This window comes from Lacerta agilis, chromosome 8 (genome assembly GCF_009819535.1).
Source record: "Lacerta agilis isolate rLacAgi1 chromosome 8, rLacAgi1.pri, whole genome shotgun sequence".
NCBI classification, from domain to species: Eukaryota; Metazoa; Chordata; class Lepidosauria; order Squamata; family Lacertidae; genus Lacerta; species Lacerta agilis.
Genome location: NC_046319.1, coordinates 10,961,764 through 10,987,119, shown reverse-complemented (window position 1 = coordinate 10,987,119; position 25,356 = coordinate 10,961,764). Strand labels below are relative to the sequence as shown.

General features: G+C 42.8%; 2 protein-coding genes across 3 annotated transcripts in view; one reads left to right on the top strand and one right to left on the bottom strand.

Moving 5' to 3' along the window:
* Positions 1-367: 367 nt before the first annotated feature.
* Positions 368-25,356, bottom strand: part of IFFO2 (intermediate filament family orphan 2) — a 40,279-nt gene continuing 15,290 nt past the window's right edge. The window contains exons 2-9 of one of the 2 annotated variants that reach the window (XM_033159456.1): positions 14,598-14,658; positions 13,409-13,504; positions 10,978-11,118; positions 9,486-9,625; positions 6,414-6,534; positions 2,908-3,000; positions 2,185-2,315; positions 368-1,668 (exon numbers count right to left, since the gene is read on the bottom strand). In XM_033159456.1, the coding sequence (XP_033015347.1) occupies positions 1,560-1,668; positions 2,185-2,315; positions 2,908-3,000; positions 6,414-6,534; positions 9,486-9,625; positions 10,978-11,118; positions 13,409-13,504; positions 14,598-14,658 (892 nt within the window). In that variant the 3' untranslated portion in view covers positions 368-1,559. The remainder of the gene's footprint in view (positions 1,669-2,184; positions 2,316-2,907; positions 3,001-6,413; positions 6,535-9,485; positions 9,626-10,977; positions 11,119-13,408; positions 13,505-14,597; positions 14,659-25,356) is intronic. The other variant, XM_033159457.1, reaches the window with a different exon arrangement.
* On the top strand, positions 18,992-19,757 carry LOC117052177 (ras-related protein Rab-34-like). Its single transcript, XM_033158952.1, is given in 2 exon segments — positions 18,992-19,278; positions 19,280-19,757. Coding segments are annotated over 2 exon segments (699 nt in total). The 3' UTR covers positions 19,692-19,757.

The following is a 25,356-nucleotide window of genomic DNA, read 5'->3' as shown; positions in this document are numbered from 1 at the left end:
CTCCTAGGCATTTTGTGTCATTAAGAAGCGTTTTGCAGGAGAGATAAATATCTGACACCCAACCACACATAGCAGCTTGCCAGAAGGGTGATTGTGCCCACAAATCTGGGCAGCATAAAATGATACCATGTTGCGACTCTTTCGTTATGGATAACAGCAAGTGATCTGGACCAAGAAGAGGCTGATTCATGGCACCAACTCCAGGTGACTATCTGGCAAATAAACGTCAGGTGCTTGTGTTTAAGCCACCAAAGGATGGAGTGGGGGGCTAGTCTCACTTGCTTTTTCAGAAAAGAAAAGCACAGCACATGACAGTTATACCTTAGTGTCAGACAATACAATACTGTACTCTTGATATTTTTTAAAAAATCCACATCTTGTAATACTTATTTTCAGTGTACCTGAAATGCAGGTGTGGGACCTGACATGCTTCAAGACATCTAAAGTTGTGTCCCTTGCTGAGGGGTCTTGGGAAAGGTAATGCCACTCACCCTATAATTTAGTTAACACTGTTTCTGAGGATGGTGTGGAAAGCTATCACGCTCCAAGCTTCAGATAGCAGCACAAAAATGCAGCCCTTCCTCAACAGTAACTTTTTGAGAGGAAATCATTTGATGGCTAAAGTACAAATGAAGGGGGAGGGTGAAGAAAAGAGGGAGGGAAGGGAGAAAGTTTGGAACCAAAGGATCACTGGGAGCAGATGGAGCAGTAGGAAGCACTCTTGGCCAAAACAAGCTCCACAAACAAGTAAAGGTGTGCAAAGTGAATGCTCAGCTTTCTTCCCAACAGGAGATAAGAGAAGCCCAGCAGTGACCTAACATTCCATACAAATAAGGCGAACGCTTTGCTTGCTTGTTTTTGCATAGTAATTAAAAAACTGTGTTATTCCCACCCCACCAGACTTTTGCTATTCTTGCCTTGCCACCAAGCTTCTAATAAGAGTTCTGGACCTCAGCAGAAAAGGTATTGTGCAGGTCTCTGAAAGGATTCTCTCAAGCCACAATTCACATCCCTTCTAACTGCATGAGCCAAGAGCAGGTGCCATTAAAGGGCTAAGATTGGGAGGGGAGGACACTTTCAATCCTGTTCACGCAAGACACTTGTCCTCATTGCTGCTCAATGGTGTGATATTTGCTACTTAGTTGCCACGGGGCCTGCTCTGCCAATTTGCCCAGCACTTCCGTCCAGTGCTAAACTTCCACAGCAATTCATTCTTCTGCTACCAGAAGCTTATTTAGAATCATCATTTTTATATAAAAAGCACTATGATATTCCAGTGGAGCTCAAAGTGGCTCAGCTTGGGGCAAAGGCACAATTAAAATACCATATACATATACTTTTCCTTACAGAACTCCACATCTGTCATTTGTAGAACAGTATAAACGTTTTTTTACAGCACCAAATCCTTGGATGGGGTGGGAAAAAATACTAGATCAAGTCCTTGGCACCCCCAAGGCTAGGGGCTTTGAAGTCTCTGATCTCTCTGCATTTGTGAAATCTCTTCTTTTTCTGGGTTTTCTTTTTCTTCTCTCCTTGCGCCAGAATGTTCTGGTTATTTATCAGCTGACCATGGGCTCAACGTCTGCTTCTCTGTCAAACTCATCCTGAATTTCATCCGTGTTTCCTGAGTCGCTGCTGGCTACCGAACTGGGAGACGGGGAATTTCTGCTGACAAAGAAAAGGGGAGAGAGAGGAAGAGTGTGGTTAGGTCCATCCTCTTAATAAGACGTCTTTCCATGTTAAACAGCAGCAAAAGCATGTTCAACTTGCATGGATGTAAAGTAAGGAAGTACTGGCTCCCCAGAATGCAAAGGATACGTTGTGGCTTGGACAATATGTTTGCTGCATTTCAGGCATCAACAGTTTTATAGCGACATGTAAAACCCTTCGCAGACATTGCAAAAAGTGAAATGACAAATGGAGCAGACAGCACCCTAGTGCTCTGGACCACTGGGTGCCATAAAGTATCTGTCGCTCTTAAACAGTATTGCTGTTAAACTGGATTTTCAAGGTAAACAGTTACATCTTGGGGCCTGCTGTGTTTGGTACTTTCAGCGAAACCAGACACCTCAGAACAGCTAGTCTTCACATTATTGAGTCCCTCCCAATACCTCTGAACGAAAGCTCCCCCATCAGCACCCCACTTGGGCAAATAAAAGTTCTCAGGTGTGGATTCTGTGTTACCTTTCAGCAGAGCCTTTAATGAGCCGCCGGCAAGTCTCCATTTGCACATCCAGGCCCCGTTTCATGCTGCACATTTCCATGTACTCGTGGAGGTGGCGATTCATGTCACTCTTGGCCGTGGCAAGCTCAAGCTGCACAGAAGGAGGGCCAAGTCAAGTCAAGCAAAACATGAGAACCACCTTGTGCCCTCCCTGCCCTCCTGCACATTTTGATGGAATGTCAATATATTACCACCAGCTGGCTTAAAGGGTGCTAACAGAAGTGAGCATCGCTATTTATAAAGGAGGGAATAAACTACCTCCTCATTTTTCTTGACAATGTTCTGAGCTTATGATATACCTAAATTCCAAAAGATTCATGGCCAAGAAGTATCCCTTCACAAATAACATGCACAAGCCCTCAAGTTGCACCCAATTCTTCCCTGATTTGCCTATGATTCATATTCCTTTATTTCCTATTACCTTCTGTCATTCTGCCCACCCCAGAAAACTTTGCCCACCTTGTTTCTCTTCTCATGCCCAATTCAACCACATAGCCCTCATTAGCAAAAAGAGATGGAGAAGGTAACCTCCTTGAAAGTTACCCCTCAGCAATAAGGCAAAGCCTGACCATTTTGATCCATGACCAGCCTGTGGCTGCTCCTCAGATTTAATCATTTGCTGCCCTTAATTAAACACAACCAGACAACACTGACAAACAATTCTTAGGCTCCTCATTCCTTACCTCAATCTGTCCTATCGTTTCTTGGTATTCTTTGTCCCTCGTTTTGAAGAAAGATTCTGTTTCATGGATCAAGTTGCCCAAGTTCTCCTCTTGCTATAAAATAAAGAAAATCAGGAAGAGGTGAGCAACGAATTCTGTCATCCAGAACCAGCCAAAGAGCCAGGCAATACTGTAGATCCTATCCAGCTCAGTATTGTCTACACTGACTTGCAGTGGCTCTCCAAGATTTCAGGCCAGGATCTCTCCCAGGCCCTACCTGGAGATGCTGCGGACTGAACCTAGGACCTTCTCCATGCATTTAGTATATTATGGTAACATTCAAGATCATCAGTTATAAGATAGTGTCCACTTGACAGAATTCAGCCTAGCAGAGCTCTACAGACAGAAGCCTGAAGTGCAGAAGAATGGTTCAGTTCTGGCTCTGTCTGGGGAGCTAGAGGCCTGGAGAGAGGGAGTTGCAGCACTCTGTGCTCAGCTCCCTGAGTCAATTAGCCTTTTATTCCTGATCTCGATCTACAAGGCAAATCTACCCTTTCGTTGTGTAATTTTCAGTTAGAAAGGATTTAAGCCTCTTAAAACCTTTAGAGCTGCAGCATGCTAGGCCTGAACTCTGTAATACTCCACTGATAGCTATACTTCTAACACACAGGCACATGGCTATATGCAAATAATCTGTCACTTAATTCCAGCCCATCACTAAAACTGCTTTATCGCCCTGGCAGTTGCAGCTCACTGGAAAGGCGCCTTCACAAACGTATGCCACATTTTGCAACTGCAGCACTTTGGTGTAATCTCTCACCGTTTTGCAGTGCACACCACCACAGTTCACAAAATGGAAAGGAACAAATTAACATGTGCTCCTGGCAGTCAGTATAAAATGGATTGCTCAGGAGATGTGGCTGCTGTAGTGGCTTTCTAGCCAAGAAGACAAAGCTTCCTGCCTCCCACCATCACCACCCTCTATCATGTTACTGAGAAAGGAATGGAGGTACACTGAGAATTTGACCATGAAAGGTCAGAGCTCTCCCAGTGTCAAGGCACTCAAGGCTCAAATGCATCATCAGAAAGAGACACACCCATTAAACACAGAATCTTTTCCCTACAGACTTTATTGGGCAACAGGGACAGGATTCTGTTGCTCTACCCGCAGTTCAGCAAGCACCAATGGAATAAGCAGCTCAAGGCTCTTCTGAACCAGGCATCCTGAAAAGAGAATTTGCAAACCAGTTGACTTGATGCCCTTGGAGAAAGATGTCTAGGCCACTCCATCATTCCTGTCCTCTCATTTTAGCTCAGTGTTTCTGATATATGTCAGCTAAATCAAAGTCCCATTCATTAAAAACTAGTAAGACTTTGTTAACTGTGCCTAGCCTGCTTCCTTTGTGACTAACTTCCTGTGCTGCTGTTTCCTGTGTTTCAATCTCTCTGTTGTTGGCTTTAAAAAAACCTGTTAAAATATTATCAGATATACAACAAGCCTACATTTTTAATACCATAGCTTGGCCAGCTTCCTGTGAAGTCCCTTCTCACTTTGCCCCAATGTTTAAGTGACTTCAGCTTTATTTCTCCAATATGGGACAAATCAAAATCAATTTCTACAGAATTACCAAGTGCCTATCAGTTTAAGAAATTTATGCTATGTTCCAGAAGTTGTCAGCCACTTGTAAGTTGTTGATAAAAGCATAATTTAACATAGTAAAAGTAAAAATTCTCAAATTCACAAGCAGTGCTCTTGAGTCCTATATGATCTCATAGCCCCATGTTACTATAGTTGAAGGGAGATAAGTTAAGAGTTGCTCCCCCCCCCCCCCCGTTTTCTTTTTTACAAACACCACTATTATCATTTAATGAGGCCTTGAGTGCCTGGCAACCCTCTGATTTACAAACAGCCACTGCCTGCAGAAGAGCAAAAGATCATGCGGCAACAGAAGGCTCCACATGAAAAAGCACTGCCATGTGATTCCAGAAACACAGCACAAAACTTAAGAATCCCCATCAGGAAACCACACTAGTTTCTGGAGTTGTAGCCAATGCTAGACCCATTTAACTCGGTAGCCATGAAAAACCTGGGTTACATTAATTTCCATGGGTCTACTCTGAGTAGGCCCAATGTAATGAGTATTATTAATTAATTAATTAAATTTGTATACTGCCCCTCATACGCAGACCTCAGGGCAGGTTCACAACATAAAAATACAATATAATAGGCCTATGTGGTGCAGTAGAGTGTTAGACTAGGACAGAGCTTTCCAAACTGTGTGTTGTGACATGTTAGTGTGTCAGCTGCAATGTGTAGGTGTGTCGGCGAATGCTCCCCACGCTCCTGCCAGGGCTGGAAAGGGGTTAGCTTAACCTCTGGTTTGCTAGTAAAGCTATATTACTGTGTCATGAAATGATGCAGAACTGAATTACTGTGTCGCGAACTGATGCACATCTAAAAAGTGTGTCACCAACATGAAAAGTTTGGAAAGCTCTGGACTAGGACCTGGAAGACCAGGGCTCATATTCCCACTTGCTCATGAATCTCACTGGGTCTCACCTTGGTCCAGTCACTGCCTCTCAGCCTAAGCTATCTCACAAGGTTGCTGTGGGGATTAAATGAGGAGGGGGGAGAATCATGTATGTCCCCTTGAGCTCCTTGGAGAAAAAGGTGGGATATAAAGAGAATTCTGATTGTCATACTCAGAGCAGACCGACCAAAATCAATGGAGGAGGATTGTCAAAACTAACTTAATGAATACTGATTTCAATGCGTCTAATCAGGATATTACTTAAAAGTATATCTAATGTTTTGTTTTGCTTTACTGCAGTTCTAAAGACCATGAAACCTTCCAACCATCTCACTGTCTGCCTTTTAGAGAGAAACTACAATGTGACTTTAAGAAACCCTTGGGTTTGGAATATTTTATTTCCCCCCTTTAGCATTTTAATTTTCTTCTCTTCTGCAGCAGTTTTATATTGCCAACAATTTAAAAAATAGATTGTTTTAAAATTGTGTGCCACTAAGATACTTTAATAAAAAGGTGGGATACAAAAAATTTAATGTATAAAAAACATATGTATGCTAATATTAGACAAAATACGCCATAAGGAACAATTAAGTTGTACCATAAGAAATACATGTGTGTTGAGATGGTGGGGAGCTGAAGGTGGGTGGAGAAAACAAAAATGTAGCCAACACCATGACAAAGCTTTAAACTCCATGTTGGTTTTTTCCTGCACAATCAAAGGAGCCTCAACAACACAACTTCAAGTGCAGATCAAAAACAATCGCCTGTCAATTATACAGGAGCAAGCAAACCAATCTTTGCAAAAGTGGCCATTTTTATTCTCCAGCAGAGAGGATGTACCAAATTCTAACACAATGGAGGCTTTTGCAAATTTGGATTTATGTTTTTGATAATAAAAAGTCATTACTTTTTAAAACCCTTCCAGAAATCAGTCACAGCCTTACTTCTGAAGAAGCTAGAGAGCCATCCCATGAAGAGCTCAAATCCAAAACTCACCTCTCCCTGGAGCTCGATCGATGGATTACAGTTGGTGAAGTCTTCCCAGAGGAGCAAAGTATCCTCATTCTCCTCCCACGTCAAGCTGTCACAGTCATCATCAAAATCAAAGGTTTCACGCCTGACAGGGAAATATATATAGATATTCATTCATTAAAAATCCTTGTAATCCGTCTTCAAAACAAGCTTAGGAAACAGTATTAGCATGAACACACACATAAAGGCATAGGGTTTTGATGTGGCTATCTCGCCCTCTGCTGAAAAGATGCTCCACATCTGCCTTTTATTCTGCTGCAGGATAGGCAGACTTGAAATTCCAAGCTAATCTTAGTGTGACAGTTCAGCTGTTCCCCTCCAGGTGGTGCTGCACATCAAAACAACAGTCCAGAGCTTTACACAAAGGTTCTAGTGTCCGAATTAAAAAGATTTCTGCCCATCACTAACAAAAGATACAAAATGTTCAAGATATACACATGTAATTAAAAAGTCATGCTTTAAAGCAGTGAAAAGATGGGCAGTTTCACTAACCACCTATAATCATTGCTCTGTGCTGCTTTAGTTTCATATGCCGTACAACAGGGGTTGGCAAAAAAAAATTAGCCGGTCCACTGTCCCTCAGACCTTGTGGCGGACCGGAGAAGCGGCACTGGGGGGGGGGTGGAAGAAGAGGCATGGGGGGGGCCAAGTATACACAGTCTGACTGTTGATTCACTTAGATCAGTATTGTCTGAATAGATGGGTGGCAGCAGTTCTACACCATACCAAGCAAGATTCTTTTCCCAGCTCTACCGGGGGATGCCAGGAAGTGAATGTAGTGACTTCTGCAGGTAAAGCAGGTGCTTTGCAAGGACCTTTGGACTACAGACCTGTAAGCAGTTAAATGCCGTACAAATGAAGTAACGCAACAGCTCTGATCACTAAGCAAGTAAACATTACTAAGGCAGTTCCAGGGAACACATCACATCAAAACTGATGCCTTTTATGGGACCAATTTGGGCTAGCCAAAGGAACACAATCAAGTTTGAGAAGTTACATCTAGTCAAGGTCACAAGGCAGTGATGCCTGAATTTTCAGCTAAACAGGATGAAACTTTGAAAACATTTTACACTAGCTTCTTTTAAAGAATTGCCTGAGAGGGGACTGCTTGATCCCATCCTCCTGGAATCTTGTGGTTACTCTGCTGAGCTCCACAATGGCAGACATTTTTGTCTCCTGAGTTCATTTCCTTCCCAGCAGAGCATACATAAAGCAGGAAGTCGAGGTCAACACTTCATCTTATGACAAATGGATTCAAAACTTGGCAGTGGACTGGAAGAAGCAGTGTGGGAGCACATGCCAGCTTCTAAAATTGGCCAAGTCTCCCAGTTTAAAACTACTGTTTGCCTTCAGCTGCATTTATTTTGCAACCATGGCTATTTGTATAATCTGAATAATTTGAACGCTCTTACAAAAAGACACAGCACTAATGCAGTTGTCGTTCATTAGGGGTTTTAGAAGGGATTTCTTTTCACTTCCAACAATGCAATGGACTGGCCTATTAAGTGTATAGCCAGAACTGTCAACCTTGTCCACAGTGTTGTACTCCATCACTGCCGTAGTCCAAGCATGTAGCATTTTAAAATGAGTAAAGGTGTGCAGCAAAAGGTGATGTTGGCACCTGCCATTCAAAGTAAGAGCTGGAACAAATCCCACGTCCCAAAAATATGCCACAGGGGTGGGGCTCCTACATAAGGCGCATGGCATGAATGAGAGCTGCTAGCTGCAGATCCTTCTGAGGGAGAGTGCGTATGCACAATGGCCTGGAAGTTCTGCTTCTTGAAAGAGGCAAAGTGTTTAAAAGCATTGGCTCTATAAAAACAGTCATAAAGACCAGCATTATGATTACTAAGCAAGAGTTTCACTTGGGGACATAATTTCTGAGTGACGAAGACTCTTATCTTTTATTGGCATTTAAGAAGAGGACTGCTGGGTGAAGTCATGATGGATTCCAGTAACCTAGCCAATCCTGCCTAGCTCATTTGCAGCAAGCTTCCTGCCCACTGGATAAGAAGGGTTGCAGAGACAACAGGGCATGCACTGCAATGTAGGCTGTCCAAAAGTGTGTGTTGTGATGCCCCTGCGTTAGGGTTGCACTTGCAGCAAAAGGCTGCAGGCCCTCTTGTCAGCAAGTCTTGCTCATCAGAGAAACTAGACCCCTCAGTCCTGCTGAATGGGAGAGGACAAGAGTAGAGCTTAACTGGGGAGGGCTCTGTGTGTGTATTATTATTCTGGAGAGAAAGGTATTTTCAGGTATCTGAAATTCTGCATATAGATCCCCACCCTTTTCATTTTCTTTCTGAAAACCAAATTGTTTCTGGCCATGTTGACTGCAAAGCATACAACTGGAAGTGTGTAGGCAATTACCATCGGAATCTCAAGGTGGCAGGGAGTGAAAAGCTATTATTTCCAGGGGACAGGCTTGAGTGCCTTGCACTCCTTGTTACCCTGCCTGTGATATGAAGACTCTATCTTAGCTGTATTTAGAACAGAGCTAGGGAACCTGATGCCCTCCAGATGTGGTTGAACTACAACTCCCATCTTTCTATGATGGCTGGGGCTGATGGGAGCTGGAGTCTAACATCTGGGAAGCACTTTGTTCCCCATCTGTATTTTAAAAGATTAGACATATTCATGGGGGATATTAGCTAGAACAGCTATCTGGAACCTCCAGGTTCTGGAAGCAGTGGCCCTCTAGTTACCAGTTCCTGGAGGACAAATTGGCCAAGGATTCCTGGCTTTGAATATTGCTTGTGGATTTTCCCAAAGGCACCTGGCTAGCAAACAAGAGAAGCAGGATGCACTTGGTCTGCTCTAGCAAGGTTACTCTTATGTTCTTCCAGCAGAAACAGAATTATGCAAAACAAGCAGATCTATGTGAGTTCTCTGATTTGCATGATTAAAGCCTACAAAATCCTACTTGCCTCAGTGAAGAACAGAAACTACCCCAAAGCCATATTTTGGTGTCATCTCCCCCCTTCCAAGGGCCACAGCCAAAAGGATGCCAAGACATTCCCCAGCCTCTGAAATACTCACAGCTGATTAAACATCCTCTTCATTTCATCCGTGATGTTCAGAGAACTGACTTCATCGTCCGAAAATCGGGCATTGTCTGGATCCTGCTCAGAGAGATCATCATCCAACACGAGTTTCCGCTCTTTCTTCTTGGAAGCCACCTGAATTGGAGAGAAGGGCAGTGACTAGAAGGTTCAGGTGAGCTGCTGCACCAAGAAGGGGCAGAGATAAAGAAGAAGAGGTATGAGGTGGGGAAAAACATTGTGAGCCATCAGCCACCCCCACCCCACTTCCAATGGTTTGAGTGAGCAAGTGACAGCTGACACAGATTCATTAAATCACAAGTGTTACAGGTGGCAGAACACACAGCACAGGGAAGCAGATTGAGACAGCACACGGCAAAAAAGCAAGCTGCTAGCACTTCAGACGGGCCATGCCTCAGTGGCACAGCCATTTGGGCTACAGTCGGCCATGCGAAGGCTAGAAGGATGACGCACAAGCGGTTGGAGATGCTCAAGGTGACAAGCTGGAGAGCAACAGGCACCCCTTGGCGGTCCCCTGCCTGGCCTCAGCTAACAGTGACAAGGGGAGGACTAGGCTGTGTCATACAGCTAGGAAGAAGAACCCCGAGTCCTGCACCATTTCCCACCTAGAAGCAGAGCTAGTCAGGCACCAGTTTTGACAGGAAAACAGAATGAAACTGGAGGAAGGAGTTTGGAAACACAAAGAAATTTCATTTCAAATATCCATCCACCATAAACAAAAGTTGATCACAGCTATCAAACAGAGTTATAATCAGTAAGCATATACAAGTGAACTGATACATTAGTACGACTCTGGGGTGGTTTTATGAATTTTGTTTTATTGGTTTAAGGTTGTATGGGACAGTGTGCTCCTTGGGATTTAATAATGGATAGCAGGGTCAGGGTCAGGAATACTAAGAGGAGGGGCAGGGTGCCATGTGGTGATGGCCTGTCTCCTACTCCCTGGACTGCACCAAAACCTACTTTCGGATGGAGGTTTTCACAGCTGCCTACACACTTGCAATGTTCTCCTTCATGACAGCTAACTGTTTGTTTTCTCCTAAAGTTCTCCCAGGGTCAGAAAAAAAATCTGATTTTTATTTTATAAGGAACATAAAAACCAAGTGGGACACCGTAATGCATTTTTTGTGGTGTCTCAAGAGGACCAGCAGACACACAAGCTTACTCTTAAAATTTATCTGAAGACTTCTAAAGAGATTTGAAGTCCTAATGTTGCTGTGTGAGACCCAAGGCCTGGTGACACCTGTGCAGACCTTTGTAGATGCAAGAACACAACTCCCTGCTTCAATTTAGATTATTCCCAACATGGGAACAGAGCACATGAAACTGGGATGTTCTCTACAGTGGCTTGTCAGCTGGCCCCATGATTTATAGTGGGAATCCTGAACAGCAACTCCAAATCCAAAACACAGCTCCATCTCTCTCTAGCACAGCCATGTTCTCCACAGGACAGGACAGAGCCTAATCACCTGGAATATCTTGGAAACGTCTTCAGAGTTGCGCTGCTGCGCTACATCACACAGTTTGGCTGTGATATCGATTCGTCGGCAGATGTCCATGTCCACCTTCATGGCTTTTTCTTGGATCTTTGTGTCCAGGTCTGTCATAGGCTGCAGGAAGGACAGCAGTGGATTATCTTCCATTAATACAGTTCAGAAGATAAGGAGGAGATGACCTACAGTATCTCCATCAATGCAGATCACGCCAGCCTCCATATTAAATGCTGCCTGGTTTCCAGGCATACTAAACATCCAAGGGACAGCAGCATTTGGGGTAGGTAGTCAAAGTCACTGCAAGTTGAACACTGATTTCTAACAAAGGCAAATGTTCAAGGAAGGTTACAGTTTAAGCAAACTCAACCCAAAGTTTTACATTGGCAATGCTATTTATTTTATGGTATGTACATGGAAAAGCCTATTCCAGATGTCCCCCACATGATGTGTGGGATGCAGGTTCTGTTTTATGTTGAAAGACAGTACTTCATGTCAGAAAATTCACCTAGCTACTTCACACTAAAAATAGTTTCTCTTACAGGACAATGATATAATTGAATTCCAACATCTTACAAGAGGAAACCTGGCACATGATATATGCCTCCAGAAAGTAATGAGCATTTAAAAAAATCTACAAACCAAAATATCTAATTCTAGAAGAATAGGGACCTCCCAAATTTTCTAGTCTTGTTCAGCAGATTTTCACTTCCTAGGTTTGTTTGTGTATATATATTGTTTTGCTGCTTATTATTTGTAGTTCTGAGCTCCTTTAGGAGGAAGAGCAGCACAGAAATGTAAGAAATTCAGTGGCTATAAATGGAGGAGCATTTCCCAAATATTCTGTAACTGTGCTTTGGGGTTTTTTGCACTACTTAACCCTTAAAAATCCACACACACCCAGTCTCCCTAGAGAAAAGCATCTAGTTCCTTAAAAAAAAATCCAAATCTGAACAAAGCCAAATATTTATTCCACATGCAATACTGGTAAGGACAATGTTTTACACCTCATACCTTTCCATTATGGAAATGTCTCTTAAGCAATCATTTCTTATAAAAAAAACAAAACCTTGCTCTACTCTCCACAAAATTCTGCAGCTTCTGCTGTCTACACGCGGTGTACATTTTTCTGTATTCCCTCACCCTTAGTTAGACTGTGCTCTGACTGGGTTGCAGCTCTCTGCACATACTAAGAGTATTTATTTAAAACTATTAAGTTTTAACAGTCCATAACTGCACCACCTATAAATTACAAAGATAAAAGAATTATACCCGGCATGTTTACATCATGAAAGTTGCACGGTATGTAAACTCAACTGAGATCCTGCCAACCTTTTTACAGTTCTGCTGCCCTAGAGCCACTTTGTGGAGCAATGACACATCCACACTTGGCCGAAAGAATGGATTTCCCTCATAAAAAGGAGAGTGCAAATACTTGTGTCCATTGACATTTTCTTTGGAGTCTGACTTTCAGAACCACAATATGCACCAACAGGTTCTCTCCCCACCCCCACCCCAGTTTTTATAAGGAGCCAGGGCAATGTGCTTCTGATATGTCCCAGAGCAATGTTTGAAGTTCCCAACTGAAAACAATACTACAGAGGGGGGTGGAGAGAGAGAGAGAGAAGAGGAGCGCTGGGGTAGCTCTGCTGTTGAGCCAGGAGATAAATGTGAGGCCTTAAAGCAAAAAGTGTGGAAAATCAGGAGTGGCTTTTCTTCATGTGAACTAGAATCTTTGCGCACTCAGTTCCCTACATCAGCTAAATAGTTGTCACATAAATGAGGTTTCTCATGCTTTCTACCTGTTCTGATTGTCAGGCCACACTTTTGACAATTCAAGTTTCCAAAGCAGGAAGCTGCTCCCTGAAACGACTCCCTAAAATGGCATCCACAGTTCTAAATATGCACACAGTTTACTCAATATCCTCAAATGGCAGGCTTGAAACTAAGTGACCCAGCAAAGTAGATCTGAAGTGGAGTTTCTGAAATCATTTTGGTTATATGAAACTGAAAGGAGTATTTTTAGCATTTTTCTAACTGATGGCACCTGCATGGTGCTTCTTCAAACCTGCACTTAATGGGAAAGCCTAAACCCTTTAAAGAGCATTCTTTTCAGAGGTTGCAGCACTGGAGGGGTGGGGGGAAGTACCCAGCACTGCTAGCTGGTGTGAAGCCATCGGGGAACACTCAGGGTTGTGTGATAAGCAGCAAGTTAAATGCATCTACACAGACCAGACAGGAAGCAGGGAGAGGACAAGGGAATTGGTCTGATGCATTAGATCATACAAGGCAGCCATAATACTAACTGCAAGCAGCACTTATTGAAATCATAACTTTTTCATTAATGAAGCTATGAAGATGACTCCCCCCCCTTTAAACCTGGTGCAACTCAGCCTGCCAGGGTACTTACATCACTCATCAGACCCTTGAAGACAACAAGTTCAGCTTTCAGTCTCCCAATCTTCTCATTTAACTCTTCTTGGAGGGCTTCAGCTTCTTGTGCCTCCTAGAGGACAAATGGTACAAAGAATTTTGGTGCAGAAGGAAGGGCACAAGCTTCAGACACAAAGCTCTAAAGAAATAATCCAATACAAATCCGGCAGCTAATTTCAGTTTGCTCCTATCATGTGGATCAGCCTCACTAACTCCCAGGTAAGCCAAGGAGTGGAAAACAGCATGTGGTCCTCTGGGTCCCCAAAGTGCTATCCCAGATGCCTCAAATACTGTAATAAACATTATTTCTGGATGTTGGAAGGTCAACAATGTGAATTAGATTCCCATAAGTAGCTGTGACTATCTTAGCTGCTAATGAAAAGCTATGCCATTATGCAACCCACACCTCTGGACTGCCAGCTTTATTGATTTATCAGATTTCCAATGCATCCTTCACCATAACACCCTAGAGTGAGTTAAAACAATTGAAAATACAATCAGAAAAACAAATCAAATTATTACAATTATAAAACTGTTCAAAATGCAACAGGAAAATATAAATTCAGTGAAAGAGGTGGGTCTTACAAAACAAAATGTCTTAACGATCAAATACTTGGATTACGATATGCATCTTCAGCATATGACAAAAGCTGTACAATTAAGATGCTTAGATGCACCTCTGTGGGGAAGGAGTTCTACAATTTAGGGGCAACCACAGAGAAAGGCTACCACTGAGGATGGTGGAAGGAATTATCAAGAACCCCTGTCACACCCTACAGTTCTTAACACCTGAGAAGGCTAGTAGAGATGGAGACAGTCTTTCAGATATTTGGGGCCTATGTCCTTTAGAAAAATGAAGTTGTTCTTCTATTGCTGAAGTGCCACTGGCTACCAGGAATCGAAGTCCTCTTTATAAAAAAATAAAATCAGAGTTCTTTATTATCCTGTAGTACAATTTACAGAAGAGCAGCTGTGAACTAGTATCCCATTTAGTGTCTGATTTTTTACAAATGAAGTGATACACACACCTGGTCATTAATCCCAGGCAGTCCCTAACCCCAGGCCACAGGCAGTTCATGAAGCCAGCTGGGTAGCAATAAAAATAAGAAATGCCCCCTATCCACCTTTGAAGAAACATACACATTTAGGTGCTCTCCGAAACCTACCTCTTGGAGAGTCTCTACCATTGATTCCAGATTCATTCGCTTTGCCAGTTCCTCCTCCCATCTGAAAAAAAGAAGAGTTGTGAATTAGAGATAAGAGAGAAGTATGTGACAATGGCACTCTAAAAAAGCACAGCCCAAGTTAGAGGGAGCCTTACGAGCTCTGAACCCAATTTCAAATAGGAAGATCTGACAAGCAGTTGTCCTGGCCTTGGATAGTCCTGTATGGGATCCAGTTTTCCTTGCTGGTTACATACTGCCTAAAGCCAGCCTTCTCCAATTTGAGGCCCTTTAAATGTTTTGGTCCACAACTTCCATAAACCCTTCCATAAGCCCTAGTCAGCATGGCCATAAGATGCTGGGACTGATGGGAGTTGTGATCCAAACATCTGGAGGGCACAAAGTTGGAGAAGGCAGGCCTAGGTTAAGGCGAATGCATGCCCTACCCCAGAATTAAAATACAGTACTGAACCTCACTTATTGGAAAAACTTGCCAGGAATCCTTTGGTTCAGTAAGAACATGTTAACCTCCAAATGATCATATCTCATAATAAAGGACACTCTTTTAACAACTACAATTTCATAGGTGAAGCCAAAGCCTGACTCCTCCTTCAAGCACAGTGGCAGCCCAAGGCACCAGGAGCTACTGCTGACTCCATCAGATAAAACATTCTGCAGAAAGCTTCCCTTAAGTAAGCCTCAGGAATGCATCAGGTCATGTTTGTAGAGACCTTTCGCTCCACAAATCCCTTAGCAGAACTGCTGGAGAACTTGAAAGCTTGGTTACAAAACTATGATTGACGACTGCCATTAGACGTCTGGAAAAAAGCATCAACGCAAGGATGATTAAAATACTCCCAACAGTCTAATTAAAAGCACAGTATGAAATTACACTTGTTTACTTATCCAATTGGCTAACATTAACAAGGTTACGTTGGTGGAAGAACAGAAAACACAAGATCTACCCACAACACTTCATCAAAACTACAAAAGTTTGAGAACTGTTCCTGTGCCATTTGCTGACAGATTCATACAATGATTTGCCAGCATTCCCATTTCCAAAACAATCTAGTGACGCTTGTGTTTACCATTCAACCACATCCCACTGAACTATTTCCAAAAGCAGCTTCTGTGCAGAACCACCATTTTACAAGTCGTAACACACACACACCCTTAAGGGCTGCATTTAGAACACAGCCACATGCCAAAGGGATCATTTCAGAAGGGGACAACAAAGGCAGCTGTTATGCTGTCATTTTCCGCCCTAATCCTTGACAAACTGCACCTGAATGTGTCGTTTTCCTGAAGCAGGAGGAGGAACTCTTGTGAACCACAAGCATTATGTGCAACCCACAATGGCCATCTTCACTTTTATGTCTGCAGGGCAGATCTACTGGCATGAGGTGAAGTCTCCCTAATAAGCAACTGCACAATTGAGCAGAAATATATTTCTAACCTTGCTTTTCAACACCAGCCATTTAAAATATTGGTCCTGGGGTTTGTTTTTAACACATGTGTTTTTAGACTTCAACTCTAGTGACCCTGCTTGCACACAAGTTACTGGTTACCAGGGTATTTATATACAAGAAGCAATGATGCTTTTCCAAATCTGCCTCCATCTTCTGACCTGCAGTAAATATACTTGGGAGGTAAAAAAAGAAAGAAAGTTGCCATTCTAGACAAGAGATTTAAAGATAAATAGTTGAGTAATTTTTCCAAATCATTTACACAAGGAATATTGATGAGATCATTACAATTTTACATGCCAGGTAGGATGTTGTACATCCAGTACTTAAACTGATAGTATCAGTTGCTGCTCTCAAAGGCTTATCTTCATTGATTTCAACTTCTTGAACTACAAGGCAGAGCAAGAGACAGACAAACTGGTATTTTTTTAAAAAAATAAAAAGCAAAAGCAAAATGTTAGGTGGTTCCTTCCCCAGTACTTGCGTCATTCTAAACAAGTGTCATAAAGTTATGACAAATCCCTGTCCTGTCATTGTCTGCAGGGTGTTTGCTAACCACAATCACACAAGCGGAGCTGTAATAAGTTTCATTATCTTTGTTTAAACCTAGTTAATTTGCTTTATGAGGTGGAAGGATCCAATCCCAGTTTAACTGACTTAACAGCATGCTTTCCTGGTGGCACAGAGCACAGATGAGGAACCTCAGGCCCAGGGGCTGGATGCAACCCTCCAGGCCTCTTTGTCTGGTCCCAAGGCCCCACACCCGCCCAAGCTGCACCCTCCCAAGCTGCCCTTAAACTCTGATAATGCCTCTGGCTTGCCTGAATGGAGGATAAAGAGGGAAATGTAAGGGTGAAGAAATATTTTGCCTTTGCCAGCCCCTCTCATGTGGCCCCCAAAAGGTTTTCCAGGAGAGAATGGGCTGAAAAAGGTTCTGCGACCCTGGCATATAGTGATGGAGTCAAGTCATATGCATGCTATGTGAATGTATACATTTAAAGAACAATCCACCCCCACCCCCCTGCTTTCAGTTACAAGGCTAGTTCAGCCAGATAGGCAATTTTTATCTGCCAATGACTCTCTCTGAAGAAGAGCCAGACGCTGCATTTCACTAATGGCATGTAAGGTTTCCCCAATGGAAGTCATAACCAAAATCCCTTTTTGTTCTTGGCTTTGACTATTTCTCCCATGACACTGATTAATTTCATACCAGCCCTGTGTGAACACATTTAAAAAAGTGTCTCATCTCCCTGGTGTAAACCAACTCCTGCAGTCTTGAGTCTGACACAAGAACACAAATTAAACCAACCCACCAGCCTTGCTCCTTTCAGATTAATATGTTAAAATAGGCAAAGCTAGAGTCATGACATACAGATCCTATTCACAAACAAATATTGTTAAAAAGGATTCTGAAACAATCTACCACTGTTGCTGCTAGAAGCATCACAAGCAATATAGAGGTAGTGATGGGGAAAATGCTTGCAGCTGACTGCTATGTTCTTTAGCCATTCCTATAAGGCCTCATTCATTGCCAAGAGAGCTTTAAGATGCTGCTGCAGCATGTTTCAGCTGTCCTTAAGTATGCTCAAGCTCTGAAGCAACCTGAGAGGCCCAGCATATAAGTGGGACTGCTGTGAAGTAGCCTAAGGAGATGCTGAGGCAGCCATTCTTGATCACACACACACACACACACACGTCACCCTTCCAACAAAGCAGAGGAAAATGCCTGACTGCTTCATTAGCATCCCTCTGGCAGTAAGAACATAGGAACCTGTCCTTCTATTGGTAGGCCCACTTCCAGCGGGTGAGACTGCAAGGTGTCTGGGAAGGCAGCCCAAAGGACAGCAGTTCTCACACTTATGCTGCAGACAGCTGCTCTTCCTAGGTTCAAAATTTTATTGGCTCAAACCTCAGTTCCCACAATGTCCAGCTGCAATCAAGGCAGGACATTCAGCGCTGGAGCAAATTTTGCCTGCCAGAATTTACAGACTGCAAAAATGCCACTAGCAGCCACGTCACAGGCTACTGGGATTATTTTTAAATAAGGTATCAATTCCAAAACATTTAAACGCCGAGCATGATCTAAGCTCTTTCCTCTCTCTAAGGGCAGCTGTGTGTTTTGACTACTCTCAACATTCACATGGCTCTTTGTTATAGTTACTGGGAAATGATGGACCAGTCAAGCTGAAGCTAGGAATCCAGCCCCGTTTCCATAGGCAATAGGGCATTCCTCACTTATTCCATCACTTCAGTCCCAGACCTCAAACTACCTCCAATGTCATATGCTTCTTTGACAGGCTGGGAGGAGGGAAATACTTTCTAGAGGTAGCATAAAAACAGTTACAGTATTACACAGTAAGGCAACAAGGCATACCACACCAAACTGATGAAAGTGTTGACTATAGAGAAGAGTCAAGAGTTTAACTACGTACTTCAGCCTTACAAGTATTATTCATGAATTGAACTGACTTCTAAAGAAATATGAACAGTGACAGAAGGAATTTTAAAAGGTGGCCATTATGTAAATGTTTATCTAAATCTGGAGTTTCCATAAATACTCACTTCCTTTTGCATTACGGCAGTTTGAACCATTTGGTTTAACTCTTGCATCACAATGGGGGATACCAATGCCTACAATGATTCTGGATCCATGTCTCCCTTTCCGGGGGGGGGGGGGAGGAAATTTCAATTGCCCTCTACCCTCTGAAAAAAAGGCACCCCACCCTCCTCCTCTTGCCCCTGTCCAGGAGAGGTGTTGAGGCCTGCTGGAATCTCTGCTCCCTCCCTGTCTGATGGAGGATTTGAAAAACAAGCTTTGATATTTTGGGAAGGAGAGTAGCTCTGGCAGAGCAGCTGCTTTGCATCCAGAAGGCACAAAGTTCAGTCCAGGGGAGAATACTGGAGAGCTCTGCAGTCAAACCTCACGTCCCAATGAGGAACATCCTTGCCCCCATCAGAAGGAACCACATCATTGCTGAACTGCCACAGTGCTTCACCAAAGGGGCTGCCCTTCATTCCAGGACTTCCTTCTGCCCCAAAGTGGTTGGGATGTTCCAGGCCCAATGGACAGGGACCATGGGGTTTAAAGTTTCCAAGATGATTGTGGTTGGCGACCACTGTGGGGAAGAACTGTTTGATCAATCAGTTTGCAGAGACACTATTGACAATAACTACAAAGTCACCATTGGGGTGGACTTACAGATGGAGTGTTTTGAGGTGCCTGCAGCTGTGGGACACAGCTGGCCAGGAGTGCTTCAAATGCATCGCCTCCACCTACTATCATGGGACTCAACCTATAATCATCATCTTCGACTTGAGCGACATGGCCTCGCTGGGCCATACCAGGCAGTCACTGGTTGATGCCCTGAAGGAGAACAACCCTTTCAACGTCATTCTCAAGAAGGATCTTAGCTCTCCAGTGAAGTGCAGCTTCATCATGAGGGAAACCCTCAAAGTGACAAAAGAAATGGAGGCTGAATACTGGGCTGTCTCCTCACTCACAGATGAGAATGTGTGGAAGTTCTTTTTCCTGGTGGCAGAACTGACCTTCAAGGGCAGTGTGGTGGCAGAGCTGGAGAGGAGCAGCACACTCAGGATTGGCGATGCCAAGTGGATCCACAGTGACGAGTGAGACCTGACTGATAAGTGATGGAGAGTGAAATGCTGCCAGTGATGCAAACTGTACAGATGGGGAAGAAGTTGCATTGGCCTGAACATTAGCAATGAACTTATTTCTATACAAAAGGAAAGTGTTGTTGTTTTTTAGTGTTTTTTTAAAAGAAAAGAACAAATAACTCCAGGTTTTCTCATACAGGACCATCACAAGCTGCTTTGTACTAAGTTAAACCACTGGTCCATCTAGTCCAGTACTGTCTACACTGACTGGCAGCAGAGGCTGCCCAGGATTTCAGGTAGAGGATCTCCCCAGCCCCACTTGGACATGCTACTGGGGACTGAGCCTGAGATCTTTTTCATGCAAAGAGCAGATAAGCAATGTGTGATTCCTGCATCACAGGGGGCTAGACTGGAAGACCCTTGGGGGTCTCTTCCAACAATAAAACTCTGTGATTCTATGAGGGGGGGAGTGTTAAAGAAAATCTTCCCCCAAAATCATGCATACCTAGGTAGTATGTGGGGAAACCATGACCTTCCCAGAGTGATCCCATTTTGCTGCCAAACCAAACAGACACCAAACCAACAAGCTTGACATTAGATAGGATGAGGATTACGTCACAGTCACAGACTGAAAATCACCCCTCCCAGGGAGACAAACCACTAAACAATTATTGGGTACAATTTTAAAATGCATCTTAACTGCACATAGAGAGCTAAATAACATTGTGAAGAAAGGAGGGCAGGCCATGTTTGTTTGCTCCTAATATGAACCAATAGAGAAGTTGGTTCTCAAGCTTCCACGGAAATAATTGTGACCATCAGGTACATGCTTTAATCCACATACTAGTGGCAGAATTCCACAGTTCCAATTTCAAGTGATAATTTCAAGGGATGATCGAACATACATGCACACCTATGTGTTGAAAGGAATTCTTCATTTGGTGAGAGCCAAGGATGAGAGAATGTAATAACAGATGTCAGCTTTTCATCTGGGCTTGAGGGTTACACCTAGTTTGCTCATCTCTTCGATGAGAAGCATCTAAGGTATTCGGTCATGAGCCCCGCCAGCATTAGACAAAAGGATGAAGAACAAAGAACAGTGGGTGCCAGGCCCAGGTAATTGCACCCTGGGTGGTACCCCCTTGCCCCACAGTCACGGGCTAGAGACATGTTTTTCCACTTGCTGCCCCATGGCAACGCTGCTTGTCTTAAATCGCTTCAGATCTCTTGATGGCCATGTTTTCCCAAGGTGCACCTGATTGGCAGGGTGTGCCGTACTGTTTGCTAATGCTGGCAAGAGATTTTATGTTCCTCATGCTCAAACACAACCAGTTTACTTTGAAATTACTCATGTGTGGGTCTGTAGCAACATGCATACTAATCTCTTTCTCCCTATATCCATCTAAAGAGTCATTTCCCAATCACCAGGGCTGGCATTAATGGTTTTTAGTTGCTGGTTACATCACTGAGGCAACTGCCAAGGATGTCTGATTGGAAATCGTCATTCGAGGGGAACTACATCTCTCATCCACGTCAATGCCATTTAAAAAAAATGTCAAAAGGCAACATTTGATGTACTAGTTCCACGAATTAATACGATGCAAAAATGACGCTTATAACTAAGATAAAACAGAATTGTGGAAAATTAGTACCCTCCATCTAGGTAATTTTTGAAGTTTATACCAGCTTGCCTTGGTGCAGAATTCAACTAATAAAGAAGCAGTGTCTTGAGTTAGCTTCTCTAAATACACTGTATGCCACTAGGTGCTCCTTTAAACCATTAACAGCAGAGACAAGTATACCACAAACAAGAGCTTTTCAAATAGTCGATGATTGTCAGCACTTGGTAGGCGATGCTGAGGGGGGAGCAAGAAGATGACAAATAGCTGTAAGTAACCAGAATAACTGCATGCATTTTAGCAAGTTTGTGTTTATATTTCTATTAAGATGCTTACTGAAACACAAAATTAAATGGATACTGAATAGCTCTGTGCAAAATGTTTTAATTTAATGGGAACATCCAATTCCATTAAAAGCTGGCTGAACAGGACTTGCAACATAGAGCATCATTTCCTCAAACTGTGGATGAAGTTCAGTATACTAATTTTAACAAAAACAACACTCTATACTGTCAACATTGGCAGGCAGCAGGGTTCCCTGTCCTTCTCAGCTCTACTTGGAGAATGATGTTGCCAATGACAGATCCTCAGACTTTCTGCACAGAATGAACTAATCTACCTGTGAACTACACCCTCTCTTCTCTTAGTTTTCAATATGATGCTACCAAGTACCAAGTTTCTATATGAAGGAGACTTGAGCAAATAGTCCCATCAAGTTGGCTTCTGTACCTGTTCTCATTAATTATGCCCCAAAATGGAAATACTATTTCTCCTGATGGTGGAAAATGTTAGCAAGAGATTTCATAGGTCTGGTATGCACATGTCAGAACAATGATAATGCCTGGTGAGCTAGTACCTTGTATGCACTGAACCATTACGCATGGTGATTAAATTCACCTGAAGGGGGGGAAGCAACAACTTGCTGTTGGAGCCACAATAAACACTCTGCACTGTAACAAAGAGCAAAGTTGTATTTGTTCCAAGCTTTGTAATAGCAAAACTCCTCCATGCTTAAGTTTACGAAGAGCTGAGAGGAATGTGTTGGATTGTGGTTTTGACCACATTCTTCAAAGTTCTGTTGTTAATTTCAGCAAGGCAACACCTCCTCAAGCAGCTCTTGTGCAGAACTTGCAAGCAAATACATTTCAATCTATTGTGGTAAGATCTGTATGCATGCTATGCTCCAGCTACCATTGCAAAGATTTTCTTTGCTTAAAGCAAGGGAACTTCACTGAAATAAGAGCTGGGATATCTCTGTCCTAGCCTGCTCTGCGTGCTCAACAGCTCAGAGTCCTTCTAATATAACCAAGCAGTCTGATCACATGCTATTTGCAACACACATTGTAAACTGCAGAATTTTAAAATTGGTATTCTGAATATTAAACAATGCCACCATTTTTCAGCCTTACCTGAATAGCAGGGATAGAGAACTAGTGACACTCTGAATATTTTTGGAGCACAGCTCCCATAATCACCGAACACTGACCATGTTGGCTGGGGTTGATGGGAGTCCATTGTCATCTAGAGCAGTGTTTTTCAACCTTTTTTGGGCAAGGGCACACTTGTTTTATGAAAAAAATCACGAGGCACACCACCATTAGAAAATGTTAAAAAATTTAACTCTGTGCCTATATTGACTATATATAAAGTAATTCTCTTGAATAGGAATCAAATAAACACAATTTTTCCCACGGCACACCAGGCAACATCTCGCGGAACAGTGGTTGAAAAACACTGATCTAGAGAACCACAGGGTCCTCATCCCTGCCATACAGCTCTGATGGCATGGCATCCATATAATTTAGGTCAGGGGTTAGCAAACTTCCCCCCCCCACCGTCCCTCAGACCTTGTGGGGAGCCGGACAATATTTTGGAAAGAAAAAAAACCAATGAATTCCTATGCCCCACAAATAACCCAGAGATGCATTTTAAATAAAAGCGCACATTCTACTCATGTAAAAATACCAGGGAGGCCCCACAAATAACCCAGAGATGCATTTTTATTGTGTTTTTTATTAAAGATTTTCTTGATTCACAAAAGTATGTGCAATGTCTCTCTCGTATTTTTTTGAAGTAACATTTTTTACAAATCAGTTTCATTTGTTGAGACATTAGGAAGAAAAAGGGGGAAAGGGGTGGGCCGGGGTCAGGTGACTATGTTTCTATTTTACTTAATGTATGTAGGGTTTGGTGTCAGCGTTGTTTGTGCAGGTTCTCTGTTGTTTGCTTGTGTTCCTTTGGTGGTGAGAGGTCGCAGTTGGCCTTGGCTATGCTTGTTCATTTGTGGTTGGCTGTGGTGGTCTTTGTTTTCATGTGTGAGTGGGGTGGGTGGGTGTTTTGGATTAGGTTAGCCGTATTGATTTGTATGCTGTTGGTGGGTTTTTGTCATTGTCTTGTTGGGCTGTGTGTGTGATAAAGAGGAGCCATACCCGGGGTGAAGGTGTCTTCTTTTATTTGTCCCCGTGTCAGTTTCAGCTTATTGGTTAATTTTTCTAGTAAGGCTGTTTCCCATACTGTTTGGTACCATTGGTCCATGCTTACTCCCGACAGGTCTCTCCAGTGTCTGGTTATGATGTTTCTGGCTACTGAAAGTAGGTGGGTTATGAGTTCTTTGTGGTGTAAGTGGGTATTATTGTCTTGGAAGATGTTTAGTAAGGCCAATTCTGGGGGTGATTTCTAATACTTGCTTGGTTATTTTACATATTTCTCATATGGTCGTTGTTCAGAATAGTTGAATTTTGGGGCACTCCCACATGTGGAGGTATGTGCCTGTGGATGTGCACCCTCTCCAGCATTTTGGTGAGGTTCCTGGGCGTATTAGCTCTAATTTTCTTGGCGTTTAAATAAAAAGGCACATTCTACTAATGTAAAAACGTGCCGATTCCCAGACCGTCCGCAGGCCAGATTTAGAAGGCAACTGGGCCGGCTCCAGCCCCCAGGCCTTAGTTTGCCTACCCATGATTTAGGTGATATATGGAGATTCCCATGACAATTTAGCCAACTGTCAGGGATGATGGGAGCTGTGGGGAGCCAAGGTTGCAGAACATTTCTTTAGGCATCATGAACTACCGGTATTTATAGCACTCTCCAGACATAAGACTGTAAGGCTGCAGTAAAGAGAACCACCTCCAAGTTATTTTTTGTTTTTGCAATCCAAAAAATGGATCAGAAACAACCTTAACTTTAAGGCAATCAGGTGTATCTGAATAAGTATGCATGCACACGAAAGCTCATACCAATAACAAACACTGTTGGTGTCTAAGGTGCTACTGGAAGGATTTTTTTTGTTTGTTTCGACTAAAAAATAGGGGAACCCTTCAAAAGAGCTACTCCTTAAAATTACACCAAAACATGCCTTGGTAAATAGGACACATGTTTTGTAGGCTTAGATGAAGCAACAGGAAAGTTAGTAGCTTGAAAAAGGAAAAGTGAATGTAGCAATTTTTCTACAATACATTTTCTTGCAAGTTGCCAAGACTGAACAAATGCTTCTGAATCACCTTCCTGACGTTTTCTGAAGGGCAGAGTCACTGTAGCAGTTTATAACTGGGATGAAAGCCACAAAGGCCTTTGTATTACTGATCTCCACTTTCAGCAGAAAGGAACCAATTCAGAGAGGAAAATAAAAGACAACAGGGAAACAGCTCCACAGCAGCTTAGGGAATTATTCAAAACCACATCCTGCAGTACATAGCTGCTGTATTGTAGCAGCTATTCCTAGTCAGTAAAAATCTGAGGGGTTTACCTAGAATCATTATAGGGAATAACAGTAAAAAGCCATAAACTGCTCTGCTCACATTTAAGAAGAAATTCATCATATCACACAGATTTCAGCTAGAGCTACAGATATATTGTATTTCTTATTTCATTCTTGCTTGTTTTAACTATCACACATTGAAACGTCTTACTGTATATTAAGAGTTCCTCAGTATCAGGCAATAATGTCCATCTGCTTAAGACACCAGTCAGAAGAATGATTCACTTACAACTCAAATATGCTTACAGGGGAGTAAACAAGTTTCTAGAGAAGACTATTCCTGTGCATATATCACATTCCTCCCC